The 21,182-nt window shown below is 43.2% G+C and overlaps 3 protein-coding genes and 8 non-coding genes across 11 annotated transcripts in view; 10 read left to right on the top strand and 1 right to left on the bottom strand.

Annotated features, from left to right (window-relative positions):
• The window catches only part of LOC122968417 (putative leucine-rich repeat-containing protein DDB_G0290503), a 635,740-nt gene that overhangs the window by 43,273 nt on the left and 571,285 nt on the right, over nucleotides 1-21,182 (top strand). The gene's annotated exons all lie outside the window — the stretch shown is intronic.
• Nucleotides 221-302, top strand: trnas-gcu. Its single transcript has one exon. It is a non-coding gene; the product is annotated as a tRNA-Ser (tRNA).
• Nucleotides 732-813, top strand: trnas-acu. Its single transcript has one exon. It is a non-coding gene; the product is annotated as a tRNA-Ser (tRNA).
• Nucleotides 2,497-2,578, top strand: trnas-gcu. Its single transcript has one exon. It is a non-coding gene; the product is annotated as a tRNA-Ser (tRNA).
• On the top strand, nucleotides 3,046-3,127 carry trnas-gcu. Its single transcript has one exon. It is a non-coding gene; the product is annotated as a tRNA-Ser (tRNA).
• On the top strand, nucleotides 4,492-4,573 carry trnas-gcu. Its single transcript has one exon. It is a non-coding gene; the product is annotated as a tRNA-Ser (tRNA).
• trnas-gcu lies at nucleotides 9,187-9,268 on the top strand. The gene has a single exon. It is a non-coding gene; the product is annotated as a tRNA-Ser (tRNA).
• On the top strand, nucleotides 10,425-10,506 carry trnas-gcu. The gene has a single exon. It is a non-coding gene; the product is annotated as a tRNA-Ser (tRNA).
• Nucleotides 11,774-11,855, top strand: trnas-gcu. Its single transcript has one exon. It is a non-coding gene; the product is annotated as a tRNA-Ser (tRNA).
• On the bottom strand, nucleotides 12,836-15,048 carry sdhaf1 (succinate dehydrogenase complex assembly factor 1). The gene is made up of 2 exons (XM_044334779.1): nucleotides 14,904-15,048; nucleotides 12,836-14,356 (listed from the first exon to the last, which is right to left on the bottom strand). Exon 2 carries the CDS (start codon nucleotides 13,882-13,884, stop codon nucleotides 13,636-13,638), a length of 249 nt encoding a protein of 82 aa, XP_044190714.1. The 5' UTR covers nucleotides 13,885-14,356; nucleotides 14,904-15,048; the 3' UTR covers nucleotides 12,836-13,635.
• nudt18 (nudix (nucleoside diphosphate linked moiety X)-type motif 18) lies at nucleotides 15,247-18,728 on the top strand. Its single transcript, XM_044334319.1, has 7 exons — nucleotides 15,247-15,349; nucleotides 16,209-16,381; nucleotides 17,407-17,517; nucleotides 17,599-17,701; nucleotides 17,790-17,913; nucleotides 18,064-18,188; nucleotides 18,268-18,728. Exons 2-7 carry the CDS (start codon nucleotides 16,211-16,213, stop codon nucleotides 18,648-18,650), a joined length of 1,017 nt encoding a protein of 338 aa, XP_044190254.1. The 5' UTR covers nucleotides 15,247-15,349; nucleotides 16,209-16,210; the 3' UTR covers nucleotides 18,651-18,728.

Here is a 21,182-nt window from a genome sequence, read left to right as displayed (position 1 = left end):
GCGTCCTGTTGTGTCTCCAGTGTTGGAGTCTGTATGTGTGAACAGGCTGTTTAGACTGTCAGCTATGATTCAATCCTTCTGAAAAGGCTCCTCAACTATTCACACCTTCAGTCCCGTGACTCTGACCGCTCTCACGACCGCCGCGTTACCCGACGTCAACGTGTTTCACAGATTGTCCATACAACGCCACGACTGTATGGACATTGAAAGCCTGTCAACAGACGAGGTGGCCGAGTGGTTAAGGCGATGGACTGCTAATCCATTGTGCTCTGCGCACGTGGGTTCGAATCCCATCCTCGTCGAGTCAGCTTGACTTTAGTCTGCTGTGTTTACATGTTATTGAGCTAATTGGCTCCATCAAGGCCTCCATGCGGCAGCATTTAAGGCAGTGAATTCAACTCATCTAATCAGAGGATCCGGTCAAGGAGGCAAAGTCAATCTGCACACCACCAACCAATCACAAGCCTTCTTGGAAGAGATCCCTATCATACTTAAGAGAGAACAGAGAGTCCAAAATGGAGGAAGCTATCGTAGCGTGTTGGATGACTTGCACCGCTGGCTTCTTTTAACCTCCTCTTTCAGAGTAAAAGCTGCTCCACAACAGAGAGCTGCTTTGCACTCAGTTATGAGAGGAGGCCACGATACTGCTACCTCTTTGAATGAGCCGTGTATGTTGTGAATGACTAGCAGTGGCCCAGCCAGACTGTATGGACATTTAAACCCCGTCAACAGACGAGGTGGCCGAGTGGTTAAGGCGATGGACTACTAATCCATTGTGCTCTGCACGCGTGGGGTCGAATCCCATCCTCGTCGAGTCAATTTCACTTTAATCTGCTGTGTTTCCATGTCATCGAGATGACTGGCTCCATGATTAAGACCTAGCAGTAAATTCAATTCATCCAATCAGTGGGTCCGGTTCAAGGGGGCAAAATCAATCCACACACCGCTGACCACGCGTGAGCCTTCTTGGAAGAGATACCTAGGAGGGAACAGAGAGTCCAAAATGGAGGAAGCTATCGTAGCGTGTTGGATGTGTTGCACCACTGGCTGGTTTTACCCTCCTCTGTCAGAGTAAAAGCTGCTCCACAACAGAGAGCTGCTTTGCACTCAGTTATGAGAGGAGGCCACGATACTGCTACCTCTTTGAATGAGCCGTGTATAAATGTCAAGATGAGAAAACAGAGAATTCCTGGGAGCTGTTGTGAATGACTAGCAGTGGCCCAGCCGGCTAGCGAATTAGTGCTTAGCTGGCCAGCTACAGCAGTTCACCAACCAGCCCCGTGCATGTCACTACGTCACCAAGTTTACAGCCCCTGCAGCCAGGCCTCTCTGCGATGGACAGTCGGGTCTACTGGGACCTCTTTCCTTCTCCCGCTCTCTCTCCCTCTTCCACTCAGGACTTTGGGTCCTTTGGGTCCTATGGATGCCTCATCCAGACCTTTCTGATTACGACTGTCTTACCCATGTTCAAGTGGTTTTCCACATTAACTGGACTTTCCCTACATAAATAGAAGGAACAGTTAAGTCTTTTGGAGAATGTGGGCATCGATCCCACTACCTCTCACATGCGAAGCGAGCGCTCTACCATTTGAGCTAATTCCCCTATGAAAAAACAGAAGATATCTCGCTCCGTGCTGCACTTCTCTACCTTCCTCCCCTGTGCAGGATTCCTGTTCTTGATGGGGGGGAAACCTATCTTTATTTGGTGTCTCCACTTAGAAAAGACACCAATGAAACCCTCCAGTCCTTCCAGGTCTGTGTGAAGACCTCCTAATCAATTGCGCTCTTCACGCCTCTGTTCCAATGCCATCCTCGTCAGGTCATGTTCAATTCAATCTTCTGTCTTTACATGACTGCAAGTTAACAAGAAAAGCCACATTTCAAGACTGCAGGGGGGAGTGATTAAAAGTGAAGAGAGTGCTTTTTAGGTCATAGGGGAATTAGCTCAAGTGGTAGAGCGCTCGCTTAGCATGCGAGAGGTAGCGGGATCGATGCCTGCATTCTCCAGAAGTCTTTCCTGCTGTGTCTATGTAATAGTCCCTGGAACTTTCTCATGCACTACAACAAACAATCTCACCTTTACAATTAATTCACAACTAAGATAGAGAGAGTCCTCTTACATGTAATGTCAGCGCTCTGCTGGCATGTTTTTTCCCCCCCATGCATCTCTTTTTTCAATCTCCCCCTCTCGTCTTAACTTCAGCATAAAGTTGAAGTTCTCTCAACTTCCCTTTGAGAAGCAGTGGCAGTTTTTGAGAGTCCACGTCATAATGAAAGGCGTCCTGTTGTGTCTCCAGTGTTGGAGTCTGTATGTGTGAACGGGCTGTTAGACTGTCAGCTATGATTCAATCCTTCTGAAAAGGCTCCTCAACTATTCACACCTTCAGTCCCGTGACTCTGACCGCTCTCACCACCGCCACGTTACCCGACGTCAACGTGTTTCACAGATTGTCCATACAACGCCACGGCTGTATGGACATTGACACCCCATCAACAGACAAGGTGGCCGAGTGGTTAAGGCGATGGACTGCTAATCCATTGTGCTCTGCGCACGTGGGTTCGAATCCCATCCTCGTCGAGTCAGCTTGACTTTAGTCTGCTGTGTTTACATGTTATTGAGCTAATTGGCTCCATCAAGGCCTCCATGCGGCAGCATTTAAGGCAGTGAATTCAACTCATCTAATCAGAGGATCCGGTCAAGGAGGCAAAGTCAATCTGCACACCACCAACCAATCACAAACCTTCTTGGAAGAGATCCCTATCATACTTAAGAGAGAACAGAGAGTCCAAAATGGAGGAAGCTATCGTAGCGTGTTGGATGTGTTGCACCACTGGCTGGTTTTACCCTCCTCTGTCAGAGTAAAAGCTGCTGCACAACAGAGAGCTGCTTTGCACTCAGTTATGAGAGGAGGCCACGATACTGCTACCTCTTTGAATGAGCTGTGTATAAATGTCAAGATGAGAAAACAGAGAATTCCTGGGAGTTGTTGTGAATGACTAGCGGTGGCCCAGCCAGACTGTATGGACATTTAAACCCCATCAACAGACGAGGTGGCCGAGTGGTTAAGGCGATGGACTGCTAATCCATTGTGCTCTGCACGCGTGGGTTCGAATCCCATCCTCATCGAGTCAATTTCACTTTGATCTGCTATGTTTCCATGTCATCGAGCTGACTGGTTCCATGATTAATACCTTAGTAGCAGTAAATTCAATTCATCCAATCAGTGGGTCCAGTTCAAGGGGGCAAAATCAATCCATACACTGCTGGCCAAGCGTGATGATATGATACCTAGGAGGGAACAGAGAGTCCAAAATGGAGGAAGCTATCATAGCGTGTTGGATGTGTTGCACCACTGGCTTCTTTTACCCTCCTCTGTCAGAGTAAAAGCTGCTGCACAACAGAGAGCTGCTTTGCACTCAGTTATGAGAGGAGGCCACGATACTGCTACCTCTTTGAATAAGCTGTGTATAAATGTCAAGACAAGGAGACGGAACAGCAGAGAGAAACTCTGGGAGCTGTTGTGAATGACTAGCGGTGGCCCAGCCAGCTAGCGAGTTAGTGCTTAGCTGGTCAGCTACAGCAGTTCACCAACCAGCCCCGTGAATGTCACTACGTCACCAAGTTTTCAGCCCCACCTAACAGCCCCTGCAGCCAGGCCTCTCTGCGATGGACAGTCGGGTCTCCTGGGACCTCTTTCCTTCTCCCGCTCTCTCTCCCTCTTCCACTCAGGACTTTGTGTCATTTGGGTCCTATGGATGCTTCATCCAGACCTTTCTGATTACGACTGTCTTACCCATGTTCAAGTGGTTTTCCACATTAACTGGACTCTCCCTATGTAAGTAGAAGGAATAGTTAAGTCTTTTGGAGAATGTGGGCATCGATCCCACTACCTCTCACATGCGAAGCGAGCGCTCTACCGTTTGAGCTAATTCCCCTACGAAAAAACAGAAGATATCTCGCTCCGTGCTGCACTTCTCTACCTTCCTCCCCTGTGCAGGATTCCTGTTCTTGATGGGGGGGAAACCTATCTTTATTTGGTGTCTCCACTTAGAAAAGACACCAATGAAACCCTCCAGTCCTTCCAGGTCTGTGTGAAGACCTCCTAATCAATTGCGCTCTTCACGCCTCTGTTCCAATGCCATCCTCGTCAGGTCATGTTCAATTCAATCTTCTGTCTTTACACGACTACAAGTTAACAAGAAAAGCCACATTTCAAGACTGCGGGGGGAGTGATTAAAAGTGAAGAGAGTGCTTTTTAGATGACAGGGGAATTAGCTCAAATGGTAGAGCGCTCGCTTAGCATGCGAGAGGTAGCGGGATCAATGCCTGCATTCTCCAGAAGTCTTTCTTACTTCCTTTGTGTAATAGTCCTTGGAACTTTCTCATGCACTACAACAAACAACCCCTGTCTTTACATGACTGCAAGTTAACAAGAAAAGCCACATTTCACGACTGCAGGGTGGAGTATGGACATTAAAACCCCATCAACAGACGAGGTGGCCGAGTGGTTAAGGCGATGGACTGCTAATCCATTGTGCTCTGCGCACGTGGGTTTGAATCCCATCCTCGTCGAGTCAGCCTGACTTTAGTCTGCTGTGTTTACATGTCATCAAGCTAACTCCATTATTAAGGAACATTTAAAGCAGCAAATCCAATCAGGAGCTACTGAAGGGGGCAAAGTCAAACACAAATTTACTCAGGACTTTGCATCATTTCGTTCCAATTGATACTTCATCCAGACCCTTCTGGTCCTCTTACACATGACCAGGTGTAAAAATGGTCATCAGCGGCATTGCACTTTAAGGTACTTCCATAGTGGCTTCAGCTTCAAGCTGTGATAGTTGCTGCTTGGGTAAAGTCTGCCAAGGAACGAGGGTATCGTTCCTGCTACCTCTCACACGCAAAGTAAGTGCTCTACCATTGGAGCTAATTTTCCTTTCAACACGTTTAGCTCCTCTCTGCACTTCTCTTCCACTCACAGCACAGAAACAGCCCTCCTCAAAGTTACCAACAACCTCCTCCTCCCCTGCATATTCACAAATATAAAAAGAAAAACACAAAACAGCAAAATACAAACACACAATTAAAAGACTGTATAAAATATATTTACAAATAAATCATCCAAAAGGTGCAACAAGTGAAACTATTAAAATAAACCTAAAATTAACACAACAGAGCTGTATTATTTAACCAAATAAGACTAAGACAAATAATGATTTATTTATTTTATTTTTTATTTTATTTGATAGGGACGATGCAATTTAACATAGTTTCGATACAGAGCATAAAATTGATGTACTGCACAGAGAGTTTAAAGGCAGTGTCAGCATACTGAATACTGACTGAAAGACTAAGAAAAACCTATCTGCCAGCCACAGACAACATTACAGTATTTGGCAGATGGCAGGTGTTAATATCGTTTCCTGGATGTGTGTTTATACCTCAGAAAAATACTGCACAAATTATCCCACACATCAAATGCCTCCTGACCACTGCAGATCACATGGTTATTCACTGACTGCAGGTTTTCACCTTCCCACAGCAGCCTGCATTCTGCATCACCAGGCCTTATGACAGTTATGCAGAATACAGGCTGCCACAACCAGGAGGTCCGCTTTCTCCATTGATGTGTGTTATACAGCGGAAGATCCTCCATCTCGCCGCCAGCACAATAAAGGCCATCTCCACTGTCATGAGAACCCTCGACAGCCTGTAGTTATATGTGGCTCTGTCCCGAGAGGTTTCGTCCTTCAAAGGGTTTCAGGAGAAATGGCTTTAGGGGAAATACTGCGTCAGCCACTATGACATGCAGCACCTGCCCCAGGAACTCAGTGCCTGGCAGGGGTGTTGGTGGTGGTACATGGAGGGTGTTGTTCTCCAGCCCCCTGCGCAGGGCGGAGTTTCTGAACACACCACCATTGCTGATTCTGCCAAAATCCCCTATTTGACTTACCAGGAACCTGTAGTTTGCATCCAAAAGGGCCAGCTGTGCAGTCGAGAAAGTCCCTCTATAATTAAAATAGAGAATTCCACTCCTCGCTGGAGCTATGATTGTTATGCTTCCCATCAAGCACTCCAATGCAATTGGGAAATTGCCACTTCTCTCAGAAGCCCCTGGCCACCATAGCACCAGGCTTCTTCGATTGGTTGAGGGAGGAAACTTTTCACGTGCTTTTCAATGGCCCCGGTGGTGTCCAGGAAACAGTCTGACACTCTTGGACTTTTATTGCACACATGAGACTAAAACTCTTAAAATCAGAGAGGTGTTTCAGCTCCAGTCTTGAAGGGCTGCTGTAACTTCTACAAACCACTAGATGTCACTGTGCTGACATGAGTGTTTCTATTTTCAGCTCTAAAAGCAGCCTCGACCAGGGAGATGTAGGACAGAGGAGGAGGAGGAGGAGGAGGAGGAGGAGGAGAGAGGTCTGGAGGTATGGAAAGTGGGGAGAGAGCAGAGAGAGAGAGGAAGAGGGAGGGTCACTACTACAGCTCCAAAAGAAGGAAACAAGCGAATCCACCACAGAAACCTGTAACGAAGACCTCTATGAAATTCTTAAAACACCTATTCAACTCAGACCCAGACGAAACGTTTTTGCTAAGTTTACTGCTGGAGTTCAAGCAAGTCAAAACTAACAAAGGCCAGCTGAAAGCACAGCTGTTGGCCTTAATTTTAAATTGGGATAGCAACCAGGTTTTTCACCCTCCCACCGAAACATCCCAGCCCACCACAGCCCTTACTATTTCAACAACCCAAACACCACCAGTAATCAGCCTTTGAAATGTCAATCTTTGAACTGGTATTAACTCCTGTGCTCTATGCTGTGTTCTTATTATTTATTACCGTCTCTTAATGTATCTATTATTACAAGTTTGATCAGTTTAATTGACCAAATTTACTGGAAGAATTTTGAATGGAATAAATAAAACATACTTTTTACCTAAATCTTGTGTCTTTTTCATTTACCTCAATGTGATAGCCAATCTCTGTTTTGCCTCAATAGGATCTAGATAGGTGGTCCTTTGTTTGCAAAGGTCCTGACCTACATATGACAATACCTCTTCTAATTGTGCAGCGCTTATCCTGAAATAATGTTGGAATTTTTTGCTGTCAAATGTCAATTCCTGCATGAGGTTACAGAAATACCCCTGCTGCTGTCGCGGCAGGTTCAGAGGACGGACCCATCGCCTTATTCTGCTGGAGGAGAAAAATAGCAGCAACTTCCCTCAACTGCTGCCGACTGTAAAAGGGTTCTGTTCAAAAACAACAAAAACAAAGTTGTCTTTTTGGGTGAAGTTTAACATTTGAATGGTAAAGGTGAGCCTCTTCTTGCCACATCCCTAGTTACACATACGTTTCTATGGTTACAGTCTGGCTTACTGGTCTCATAACTGAGCTGGAGTAGCCTTATCGAGGTAAATGACCATCGCTAATAACAACCTACTTGTTGTTGGCTATATTGTGTGTCATCTCCAGTAAAGGAACCTCTAAATATCACAATATAAAATGAGTATTTTCTGTATTTAAAGTAAAGTACAAACATAGGAAGATAGCAAGTGCTCACCCATCTTTTACTTGAGCGGTTACGTCTCCAGTCTGATTTCAAGCACACAGCTGATAAGTACCGTGGCTTGTTAGTGTGATGTAACAGTGGTGCAGAAATATTTAACGGATTTGGTGTGGACAGAGAGCGTCTGATGATAGTTATACGTCCCCAACCTGCAAGCATCAACACCCCCCTGTTCTGACTCTAATTAATAATTTTGGTCGTCTCTCAAAATTTTCTATCAACTGGGACAAGAGTGAATTAATGCCAGTTTCTACAGCGGTTAATATAACTTATTGATAGTCCATTCCTCCTATTTAAAAAAGCCTATAACAACTTTTCATATTTTGGTGTAATTGTAACAAAAAGTCCAGATGATCTCCTACGATTGAATTGGTAAAACAAAATTGAGCAAGTTAAACTTAATATTGACTCTGGAAACCCTTCTAATCTCTCTGGTTGGGAAGATTAATGCAATCTCCATCCCTTCCAGTCAATGCCATGTTTTATTGCTCAGTCTTACACTGAGCAATTGGATTCAATTATTATATAATTATTTGGAGGTATAAAACCATCAGAATTTCTAAAAAAAACACTTAACTAAACCACAGGATACAGGTGGTTTTACCCAACAAAACTTTAAAATGTATTATTGAGCTGCTCATTTATCCATTTTTGTATGAAGGAAAAAAGGCCCCCTTTCTATCACAGATTCCTGAATGACTGCTTTGCAGAAAGACTTCCTCACCCGCTCTCCTCAATAGCCCCACTACAGTTAAAGGTTCTGTATGTAGAATTTTGAAGAAATTTACACGTATTAATCGTTTTTTATTGCCAATGAGTGATCAGGTAGTAATATAACATAAAAAAATGAGACCTGCCCCGACTTTCTCAGTTGTCTGTATCAGCCTGTGGACTGATTGCTGACTGACTGGGAGTGAGAGATGCTTTTCTGAAGCTCGGTGCAAAACACAATGTTAGAGATGTTTTATGTAATTATGGAAATTGTTAGCAAGAAAAAAGACATCACCTGCAACAGTCTTCAGTATGTTGACTACAGCTCATTTAACGGCCACAGGTGTCACTAATGAGAAGGAATTTCTGATTTCTACATACAGAACCTTAAATAAGTCATATTATCAGATTTTTATTATCAGACTACAAAAATCTGGAAGCAGCCCTGAAAATATATGTAGACATCCCAATTTGTGAAAATCATTCTTTTGTACCTGGCCTGATTGATATCTGGGATATTTTTTCAAACACAGGGGAATTAGCTCAAACGGTAGAGCGCTTGCTTAGCATGTGAGAAGTAGCGGGATTGATACCTGCATTCTCCAGAAGACTCTTATACTGTGTCTATGTGATAGTCCCTGGAACTTTTTTGTGCACTACAACAAACAACCCCGTCTGTACAATTAATGGACATAAAGAGAGTCCTCTTACGTGTAACGTCAGCACTCTGCTGGCATGTTTTTTCTTACCATGCATCTTTTTTGTCAATCTCCCCCTCTCGTCTTAACTTCTGCATAAAGTTGAACACCCACTCTCACCACCGCCATGTTACCCAACCTCACTGTGTTTCACAGATTGTCTATACAACGCCACCACAACTGTATGGACATTTAAACACCATCAACAGACGAGGTGGCCGAGTGGTTAAGGCGATGGACTGCTAATCCATTGTGCTCTGCACGCGTGGGTTCGAATCCCATCCTCGTCGAGTTACATGTCGTCGAGCTAACTGGCTCCATGATTAAGGCCTTCAATGCGGCAGCATTTAAGGCAGTGAATTCAACTCATCCAATCGCACAAAGATTGATTCGCACCAATCAGGACTTTGTGTCATTTGGTTACTATTGATGCTTCATCCAGACCTTTCTGATTATGATCATCTTACCCACGTTCAGCTGTAAAACTGGTTCTCCACGTTAGCTGGACTTTCCCTACATAAATAGAAGAAATGCTTTAAAGTCTTTTGGAGAGCATGGGCGTCGATCCCGCTACCACTCACATACGAAGCGAGCACTCTACCATATGAGCTAATTCCTCTACAAGGAACAGAAGATAGAAGAAAGACACCAATGAAACCCTCCAGACCTTCCAGGTCTGTGTGAAGACCTGCTAATCCATCGTGATCTTCACACATCTGTTCCAACGCCATCCTCGTCAAGTCATGTTCAATTCAATCTTCTGTCTTTACACGACTACAAGTTAACAAGAAAAGCCACAGTTCAAGACTGCAGGGGGGAGTGATTAAAAGTGAAGAGAGTACTTTTTAGACGACAGAGGAATTAGCTCAAATGGTAGAGCGCTCGCTTAGCATGCGAGAGGTAGCGGGATCGACGCCCGCATTCTCCACAAGCCTTTCTTACTTTCTTTGTGTAATAGTCCTTGGAACTTTCTCATGCACTACAACAAACAACCCCATCTGTGTGATTAATTGAGATAGAGAGAGTCCTCTTACATGTAACATGCATATGCACATGCAACTTCCACACCAGGTGCTCAAGCTGTAAAGACTGATAATCACACCTTGAGGTGGACGGGCAGTCCACACCTTTACTTGAATGACTTACCAACTTCTGCATAAAGTTGAACTTTTCTCTACTTCCCTTTGAGTAGCAGTGGCAGTTTTTGAGGGTCCACTTCACAACCAAAGGCATCCTGTTGTCTCCAGTGTTGGAGTCTGCATGTGTGAACGGGCTGTTAGACTGTCAGCTATGATTCAATCCTTCCAAAGAGGTTCCTCAACTATTCACACCTTCAGTCCCGTGACTCTGACCGCTCTCACCACCGCCACGTTACCCGGCGTCAACGTGTTTCACAGATTGTCCATACAATGCCACGGCTGTATGGACATTTAAAACCTGTCAACAGACGAGGTGGCCGAGTGGTTAAGGCGATGGACTGCTAATCCATTGTGCTCTGCACGCGTGGGTTCGAATCCCATCCTCGTCGAACTAACCAGCTCCATGATTAAGGCCTCCATGCGGCAGCATTTAAGGCAGTGAATTCAACTCATCTAATCAATCCGCACACCAGTGACCAATCGCACAAAGATTGATTCGCACCAATCAGGACTTTGTGTCGTTTGGGTACTATTGATGCTTCATCCAGACCTTTCTGATTATGATCATCTTACCCACGTTCAGCTGTAAAACTGGTTCTCCACGTTAGCTGGACTTTCCCTACATAAATAGAGGAAATGCTTTAAAGTCTTTTGGACAACATGGGCGTCGATCCCGCTACCGCTCACATGCGAAGCGAGCACTCTACCATATGAGCTTATTCCTCTACAAGAAACAAAAGATAGAAGAAAGACACCAATGAAACCCTCCAGACCTTCCAGGTCTGTGTGAAGACCTGCTAATCCATCGTGATCCTCACACATCTGTTCCAATGCCATCCTCGTCAGGTCATGTTCAATTCAATCATCTGTCTTTACACGACTGCAAATTAACAAGAAAAGCCACATTTCACGACTGCAGGGGGGAGTGATTAAAAGTGAAGAGAGTACTTTTTAGACGACAGGGGAATTAGCGCAAATGGTAGAGCGCTCGCTTAGCATGCGAGAGGTAGCGGGATCGACGCCTGCATTCTCCATAAGTCTTTCTTACTTTCTTTGTGTAATAGTCCTTGGAACTTTCTCATGCACTACAACAAACAACCCCATCTGTGTGATTAATTGAGATAGAGAGAGTCCTCTTACATGTAACATGCATATGCACATGCAACTTCCACACCAGGTGCTCAAGCTGTAAAGACTGATAATTACACCTTGAGGTGGACGGGCAGTCCACGCCTTTACTTGAATGACTTACCAACTTTTATGTAAACAGTGTCACGGCTCTTGTCAATCAAATGTATTTGTCTTTTTAATAGTATTCCCACACATCTTTTTTTTCAATCTCCCCCTCTCGTCTTAACTTCTGCATAAAGTTGAACTTTTCTCTACTTCTCTTTGAGCAGCAGTGGCAGTTTTTGAGAGTCCACGTCATACTGAAAGGCGTCCTGTTGTGTCTCCAGTGTTGGAGTCTGTATGTGTGAACGGGCTGTTAGACTGTCAGCTATGATTCAATCCTTCCAAAGAGGTTCCTAAACTATTCACACCTTCAGTCCTGTGACTCTGACCGCTCTCACGACCGCCACGTTACCCGGCGTCAATGTGTTTCACAGATTGTCCATACAACGCCACGACTGTATGGACATTGAAACCCCATCAACAGACGAGGTGGCCGAGTGGTTAAGGCGATGGACTGCTAATCCATTGTGCTCTGCACGCGTGGGTTCGAATCCCATCCTCGTCGAGTAAACTTCACTTTAGCCCGCTGTGTTCACATGTCATTGAGCTGACTGGCTTCATTATTAAGGAGCATTAAAGCAGCAAATTCAATTAATCCAATCAGAGGAGCCACCCATGGAAATCAATTACAAGTTTACACAGGATTTTGTGTTGTTTGTGATCAATAAAACGTTATTTCCTGATTGTTTCACAGTGATTACGTTCTAGAGCACAAACAGCCCCACACACCTCTGCTCAGCCTTGCAGTGGTGCACTGCCTGGTATGAATACGGCCTGACAGAGACATGCAGCAGAAAAACAATGGATGTTTTGATGGTCCATCAGCCCAAAAACTTATTTGACTTGATCCATCCATCCATTCATCCATTATTTCTCTGCTGCTTATCCACGTCCAGTTCATAATTAATGAGTCATTAGTTATATTATTGGGAGTGACTGTTATAAACTGGCACAAACGTGAAATACATTTAAATAAACAGCAATTTATTGCACATTTCACTTATTAATAATTCTGGGCCTAATCATCGCTAATGGTTTTATTGATAACTTTCATACTCTATCTGTGAAACAGCTATTAGATTGCATTGTGTTAAAAATATCTTTAAGATTCATGACCGCACCAATCTTCTCTGTACTGTTGCAGTTTTACTACATGTGCTGCACCAACATGTTTTTACCATAACGCGACTCAGGAAGGAGGAAATCCTCCGCCGGCAGTCGCTCAGAAACAGTTTCGAACTGGACGAATAAAGTCATTGACTTGACTTGATGGCTGTTCCATCAGTGTGTGAATGATTAGATTCCTCTGATAGGCAGGTTGGGACCTTGCATGGTAGCCCCCCTGTATACATTCGGTGTATGAATGTGGCTCGTAGTGTAAAAAGCGCTTTGAGTGGTTGAAAGACTAGAAAGGCGCCATACAAGTACAGTCCATTTACCGTTTTACTTGACATTTTGCTGAGCTGCAGCTCAACTCTGCATGTCTTCAGTCAGACTTTCCTTTATTTCAGCTTGTTGATCATCATTACATCATATTTCTTGTTTTACTGACTAACTACTTTGTTACTTGAGTTGATGAGTCACATGATCAGACACCTGGATCTGGAGCCACATGCATGAAACTGATATGTAATAACAGCTGTTCTGCTGTAGGGAGATCATCACTGGTGCAACACAGGCGGCGAATTGATATGAAACAGCTGATTCAGGGCATCTTCATCCATTAATGGTTTATTGTGGGAGTAGTAATGAGGCTCACACGCCCAGTTCCACAATGACTGCGTACGCACAGCTTTATAAATCTGATAAAAAAGAATACGGCTGCATATTTCTGGCTTCTGGCTTTCTGAGTTTTATGCATGTGGCCCCTGGTGTTTACAGGCAACAGTATCCTGGTCTCTGTCAGAGTACTCCAGCCTTAACCAGGATACTTGGTGCATATAAACACACTGAATTATGGGTAATTTTACTGTGGTAATTACTACAATATTAATTTTTTCCACATCACAGTTTTGTCCACATTACAGAGTCTCTTGTTACAGTTGTATGAAGTCAAACGACGTTTATTCAGAGACAGTTAAATGTCTGTATCACAGTTCATGTCACTCTTTAATGAAGTTTATCACATCACATGTTTTCTTCACATTGAGCAGCCTCAGCAGGAAATGTGTTTCCCCAGTGGACTTGAACGCAGCATCTCAGCATGATATTTCGGTGATAACTGTCTTTGTGAGGTATTTGTCGGTGTGTTTCAGGGTCACATGACGTGGTGCAGAGGTCAGAGGTCAGCTCTGCTCTTTGGGTTTGGAGAAGGAGCCCAGCTGTTTGGTGTTGGTGTCCTTCAGCTGCTCCAGCTGCCTCTGGCCACGTCGGTACAGATACTCGATGTGCATCACGTCCGTCTTCTTGATACGAGCGTTTTCTCTGAACTCGTCGCGGATTCGGGGGATGAAGCCCGGTTTGTCCTGACCGGCTCGCAGGAACTGCCGGTACAGAGCCAGAACCTGCTTCTGCAGCTTGCTGTGTCGCGACATCAGACGAGACGGAATCTTCTTTAACAACAGAGAAATAACCAGAAAGCAGGTCTGCAGGAAGCTAGAAGGACATGTTGACACCAGTACTGGAGTATCTTTAACTGCAGCTCCTCTAATGTCCAACTTCTCCCTACAAATACAAAGTCAGAACAGTTTTCAGCTCTCAGGAGATGACTGATCTTCTTCTGATGTCAGTCTGAGGGCAGATTTATGATGTACACTGACACTGAAGGCGACGTTGAGCTCTGACTGTGTTTGTCACGTTTAAAACTCAACACAGACCGTTTAGAGGAGGAACACCGAGGACTCTGAACGCACCACGATGCTCCACTTTGTCTCTTTTCTGTTAATATTTCAGGCTGCGACTCTACAAACAGCCCCGTCTCTGAGCCCGGCGCAGGGGGGCAGGCGGAGCTCTGATTGGCTGAGAAGCAGGACGTCCTGTGAAGAATCTGATCTCTGAACTTTAACCCTGCAAGAGTAAAAGAATCTAATTATGTACAATAACAGACACAAAAAAGACAGAAAAACTACATAAAATAGAATAAATAACATTTTGTTTAGTACTCTATGTACTGTTTGACCATCATGGTCTCAGCTCATCCTCAACATTAGTATTAATGCTGCTCATTTATAACAGAATTACCAATCAATCAGAAAATATTAGTTGATTTGAATAGTGATCAATTATCTGGTGGTACTGGTGGCAGTAGCGGGAGTACAGTTAAAACTAGTAGTTTAAATATTAGTAGGCTGCAACTAGTACTAGCAGTAAAACCAGTAGCAAACCAGCACTATTACTGGGCAGTGGTGGAAAAGTACTTAGATCCTTTACGTAAATAAAAGTACCGATACAGCAAACTGTGCTGAAGTAAATATACTTAGTTAACGTTACTTTCCACCACTGTTACTGATTTTAACTGCAATAAAACCAATCAGAAACTCTCAGTAAGCTGCAAACACTGAATTAAACTAAAACGACGTTAACTCGTAATTAAACAGTTAAAATGTGAACTCACCAGTTTGTGTCTGTTTGTCAGCTGATCGTCAGAGAGAGAAGACTTATTGTTAGAGTCGTTGAATGATGTAAACAGTGACCTTAACAAACGTTACGACACGGCGTGAAGCCGGACACGTTATAATACAACTGACTTCCGGTAAATGACTTCAACATAAAATACCAATTTATGCGCCCGACGCAGTAGAAAGGCCGCTGAGAGCTTTTGTTAACGATTAACAGGCGTTGCTAAATGTTAGTACATCATTCTGTAAATATAGACAGCATATAGCATGGGTCAAACTGTGCTAGTGTTAATAAATATGCATCGATGCTTCTGTTTTGAAACGTCCGAACCGGAAGAGCTTCAGTACGTCCGGTTTCCTGTGAAGGTGTCAGATGTCAAAACAGAGCAGCAGCAGCAGCAGGAAGCAGAGAGGAGCTGACAGAGCAGGGAAGCACACGAAGGTCCGTAGTTTAATTTGTGATTTTATTCCGAGTGTTTGACAGATATCACTTCCTGTCGGGAAACGTCTCAAAAACGAAAAAACCGGACAAATTATTCACGAATTTCTGTCAACTTAAAGTTCCCTTTCCTCTCAGATACACGTTTTTCTTCTTGTTCCTTCAGCTGGATGTTTGTTCTCTGTGCTGAATGATGGATGAAAAATTTGTTTTCGTTCATCCGCTGAAGGAGGAAACTGTCTGAAAATCACAATAATCACAAAAATAAGTTTTTTTTTGGTGATTATTGAGGAAGAGTTTCACTACTTCCGGTTTGCTGTGAAGGTGTCAAATGTCAAAACAGAGCAGCAGCTGCAAATGTTTGATTTTACAGCTGCTTTTCTCAAAATGTATGATACAATTTGTGATGTTTTATGTCTCTTTTTGCGGCGAAATTGCGGGAATTGAGAAAAATTGCAAGCAAAGGAGAATAACGCGATGAATTTAAAGCTATTACCAATGAAAAGTCATATGTCATCACTCCCTTGGATAAAAAGCTTCCTGCAGATCACAGAAATAACTGGACTTCAGCTTTAATGTTTAATGTTTCTGAACATGAGAACCATGAGGACTCAAAGTTCTATAAAAAAGAAAATACTGTACTTGAGTTCCATTTATAACCTTTATTAAATAAACTGTCAGAGGAGGAATAAGATATATCAGCTTTGATACACACAATACTTGTTAGTAGATCAGTTTATTGTTGGTTTGGATCCAAACATGAAGAAAAATACAGAAAATCAGCAGAATGATCCTTTAATATATGTGTGTGTGTGTGTGTGTGTGTGTGTGTGTGTGTGTGTGTGTGTGTGTGTGTCTGCAGCCATGGAGGTGACGGAGGAGGAGCGGCGGCAGGTTGAGGAGCAGGTGGAGAGGCTGCTGAGCGGTCAGGGGTCAGAGGTCACCGGGTGTGACGTGGCTCTGGACCAGAGCAAACCAGCCACTCTGAGGAAGACCGTCACCTTCATCGTCTGCGCCGTCATCTTCAACGACAAGGTAGCAGATTACTGAGAGACAGACGAGTCACGACGATCGATAACAGAATGTTGGAGATTAATTTAATAGTCGGCAACTAATTGATCAATCGACTGATTGTTGCAGCTCTCGTAGCGACGTTAATATAAAGATTCATCAGGTTGAAGTGATGCACACATGAGATCATTGTTCATTTATCTTCTGTGTGTTTGAGTTTTATTTTGAATATTAAAAACCTGCATAAAATTCGATCAAAAAAATCAAAATGCAAAAATCTGCATCTGATCAAACATTCAGTTGTTGTGTTTTTGTGTTTTTTTTCTGGTTGATCGGTTGCAGAATCAGCAGCTTATCGACGAGAAACATCAGAAACAAAGATTTTCCAAATTGTTGAACTGTTCCTTTAAAATAATCAGACAACACTGTTTGTTTTCTAATTAGTTTATTTTTTTTCCAACAGAATTTTTACACATTTAACACAAAAAATATTCATTAACTCATAATAAAGAAAGTTCAAAATCAAAAGAAAAAATACATATTTGCATAAATAAATCAATAAAAAAAATAATGTAGTTCTTATTATACATGATTTTTTTTTTTCAAATGTGTTAATTAAAGCGTTTCCTAAAGTAACGCAGAGCTTGATTCATACAATATGAGCAAGAACATTCTAGAGAATTCTTGTTGAAAGTGTTTTAACGTTGAATATGTTTATGTAGTTTGGTCTCCGGGGGGCTGAGAACAAAAACACCACCAGTAAAATTATTGGGAAAGATGAGAAATAACTGGGATGTAGAGTCACTGCAGCAACCAAGAACATTTTACAAAAAGTCTTTCATATCAAATGCAATAACTTAATTTATTCATAAACACCGTTCACACTGGAACCACGTCTGTTACTGTCTGTCCTGTGATTTACTGTGATGTGTTTAAACCAAACAGTGAAGCCAAAGGCAAGTTTCCACATTTGTGCAGAATAAAGATTATTAATATTATTATTATTATGTTTTGTATTTTGTGTGTGTGTGTGTGTGTGTGTCCATCAGGAGGAGGTGCTGATGGTTCAGGAGGCGAAGCAGGACTGTTATAAGCAGTGGTACCTGCCTGCAGGGAGGGTGGAGGTGGGGGAGAGCCTGGAGGAGGCGCTGAGGAGGGAGGTGAGACACACACACACACACACACACACACACACACACACCTGTCCTGTTTACCTGAGTTACATCTCTGTTCATCTGCAGGTGAAGGAGGAGGCGGGGTTTGACTGTGATCCAATCACCTTGCTGCTGATCCAGGAGCAGGGACCACAGTGGATCCGCTTCATCTTCCTGGCCCGCATCACAGGTCAGAGGGCTCACACACACACACACACACACACACACACACACACACACTTGTACTTGTGTACTGATGAGGACTCGCTGTCTCTCAGGTGGAACCATGAAGAGTCTGTCGGCAGCAGATCAGGAGTCTCTTCAGGCCGCCTGGTGGGACAGACAGTCTGTCCTCCCTCTGAGAGGACGAGACATCCTCCGTCTCATCGAATGTGGACTCAAGTACGACTTTAAACTCTCTCAGTGTTTCTCTGCTGCTCAGTTTTGTTTCATTTCATGAAGAACTCAGCAGGTGTGAAATTAGTCGTACAAATAGATAAAAGGGATGAAGGTGAGTTCTGATAGCAACTCTGGCTTTTGTGCTGCGTTCAGGTACCGTAAGACTCCCTGGCATCCTGTCACATTACCTGTAGACCTGAGCTGCCGTCACGTGCTGCAGAGACTCGTCCTGGTCTTCACCAACGCTCAAGAGCAGGTCTGGATCCTGCTCATCAAAGGTAGCAAACAGTTCACCAGGAGACTCCACAGTCCTGAGTCTAAAAACCAAACACTAAAACTCCGTCCTCTGTCCCGCAGCCCCGGCGCTCCACCTCCCCACGGCGGCGGCGGTGAAGACCCACGCGGTGACGTGGGCGGCCAACATGGTGGTGCAGGAAGCCATGCCGTCGTCGTACTACGACCACGACGTCAACACGCTGGGCGTCTTCAGCCTGCAGCACAACGGCCGGCAGCACGGCGAGACCGACGGCGTCTGCTTCAACACGCTGGTGGCGCTGACGCCCGACCGCGTCCAACGCAACGAGGACGGAGAGAAGGTGGAGTGGACGGGGACGGGAGAGCCGCCTCCCGTAGAAAACCCTCGATACGTCTGGTTTAAAGTCCAGAAACAAACACTGAAACAGAAACTCATGGAAATGACCAAAAACACTTCGATCTTACCGATTCACAGCCTGTACTGACCGACAGCAGAGTCTCAGAAACTGTTAAAGAACATAATTCTATTTATCAGCTGATTAAAGGAACAGTTTACAGTTTTTCTTCTGATTGGTTCTCTGCACAGTTCAACACTGAGTCCACATGTTGAACTTTACCAACAAACAGCAGCTCATTTTACACACTAAAGCAAATCAGAGAGAAAAACACTAACAGCAGGCAGCACAGTTACATCAATATGTACGTTGTGTTTATGTAGTTTTAAACACACAATATGTCATTTCAGCCGCTAGGCGTCTCAATCAAAACAATAACAAAAGACGGAGTGTGATGACGGTGTGAAGTAGCAAGGGATCATGGGAGTTGTTGTCTTCGTTGTTAAATCCTAATTAAAGCTGTTTCACCTAAAAAATCAATATTTCTCCGCCGATGTTTGGTGACCACCGGACTTCCTGGAGGGGCTGTTAGCCGAGCTGCTGCTAACGTTTGTCCAGTTTATTTCTCTGATAACTTAAGATCCAGACGTCCAATGACTAAAATCCTTCTTCCGGCTAAAAGATATAGTTAAAAACCACCTAAATTTATCATGAAAATGTGGCTTAAAACTGAATAAAAGTCCATTTATAACAGTTTGTGTGGAACAACCACAACGCCGATGTATTATCTTGTATGTGTGTAAGTTACTCTTTGGTAGACGCCATTGTAGCGGACAAACACAGCGCCGCCGTATGCATCTGGTGCGTGTTTACTCTTTGGTAGAGGAGGTATGACGCCATCGACAGGCGACCAAATGAAACGGTCCGTTACTTTGATTAAATTACAGATTTCTCTGGGTTTGAATGTAAGAACACAACTCAACAACATATATAACACAGGTCTAGTTGTTTTTAGACATTTTAATGTGGAATAATTACATATTATAGCTTTAATGGTTGATAGTGTATAAATGTGTATATAGTGTAAATACAGTCAGATGTTCTCTATAGAACGTACTACAGTGTATCTACAGTAACGAGTCATAGAAATGCAGCAGGAAGCTTTCATCTTGTGTTTTGGTTGAATATAAATGTATCTCAGTGTGAATACATGTTAAACTGAAGAGTTTGGAAGTGAGGATGTAAACATGTCAAATGTTTTGTTGCTTGTTTGTGTTTTTTTTATAGTCACTGAATGCTTCCTGTGTGAAAACTATGCAAATGTGTCACAGTTTGAGTTTGAACATGTGACTCAGTATTGATCCTGCAGGGAACCAATCAGAAACACACTGTAAATGTGAAGGGAGCAATAAAATACTAATATTTATGTTGATTCTGAGTCTTCATGCTTCAACTTTGTTCAGTTTGCTGCTGCAGTTCTTCGTCTTAAAGGAATAGTTTGATATTTTGGTTTGTAGATTTATTGGTCTTCAATGCAAGAAGCATTAACATGAACAGATTTGTTCTTAAGTGGTACGTTGAAGTTATTTAAGAGCATCTGTGACATTCACTAAGTTTCAGGAGTTCAGAGCCGTCGAACGAGTCATGAACTGACCTGAAATCAAAATGTTTTCATGAACAAACCTCACAGAGAAAAGTCAGAGAGGTTCAGGAGAAGAACATGTTCAGATGTTCAGATGGATTTCAGTCTCATGTCTGTGTGCTGGAGTTGGGATGCGGTTAGCCTAGCTTAGCATAAAGACTGGAGGCAGGTGGAAACTGCTAGCCTGGCTGTGTCCAAAGTTCACCCCCCCCCCCCAAAACATGAATATCAAGAAACTGTATTTATACTCTTTTCTTTGTTTTGTGAACACAACTTCATAACTCCTGCAAACTAGAGATTAAATTCCTCACTTCAGCAATATTTACTCAAAAGAGTTAAATACAGACAGAGATGAAGAAAGTAAAAGTACCAATACATCAATGTAAAAATACTCCATTACAAGTAAAAGTCCTGCATGAAAAATCCTACTACAGTAAAAGTACATAAGTATTATGAGCTTGATGTAGTTAAAGTATTGCAGTAAAAGTACATAAGTATTATGAGCTTGATGTAGTTAAAGTATTGCAGTAAAAGTACATAAGTATTATGAGCTTGATGTAGTTAAAGTATTGCAGTAAAAGTACATAAGTATTATGAGCTTGATGTAGTTAAAGTATTGCAGTAAAAGTACATAAGTATTATGAGCTTGATGTAGTTAAAGTATTGCAGTAAAAGTACATAAGTATTATGAGCTTGATGTAGTTAAAGTATTGCAGTAAAAGTACATAAGTATTATGAGCTTGATGTAGTTAAAGTATTGCAGTAAAAGTAGTGGTTTGGTCCCTCTGACTGATATATTATTATATATGACATCATTAGATTATTAATAGTGAAGCATCAGTGTTAGAGCAGCATGTTACTGTTGTAGCTGCTGGAGGTGGAGCTAGTTTACACTACTTTATATACAGTTAGCTAGTTTAGTCCACTGGTTCCCAACCTAGGGGTCGGGGCCCCTCCAAAGGGTCAGCAGATAAATCTGAGGGGTCGTGAGATGATTAATGGGAGAGGAAAGAAGAAAAAACAAAGTTCTGATACACAAA

This window comes from Thunnus albacares, chromosome 2 (assembly GCF_914725855.1).
Source record: "Thunnus albacares chromosome 2, fThuAlb1.1, whole genome shotgun sequence".
In the NCBI taxonomy this organism is placed as follows: Eukaryota; Metazoa; Chordata; class Actinopteri; order Scombriformes; family Scombridae; genus Thunnus; species Thunnus albacares.
The sequence above is the reverse complement of the archived record's forward strand: the minus strand, read 5'-3'. Positions and strand labels throughout refer to the sequence as shown.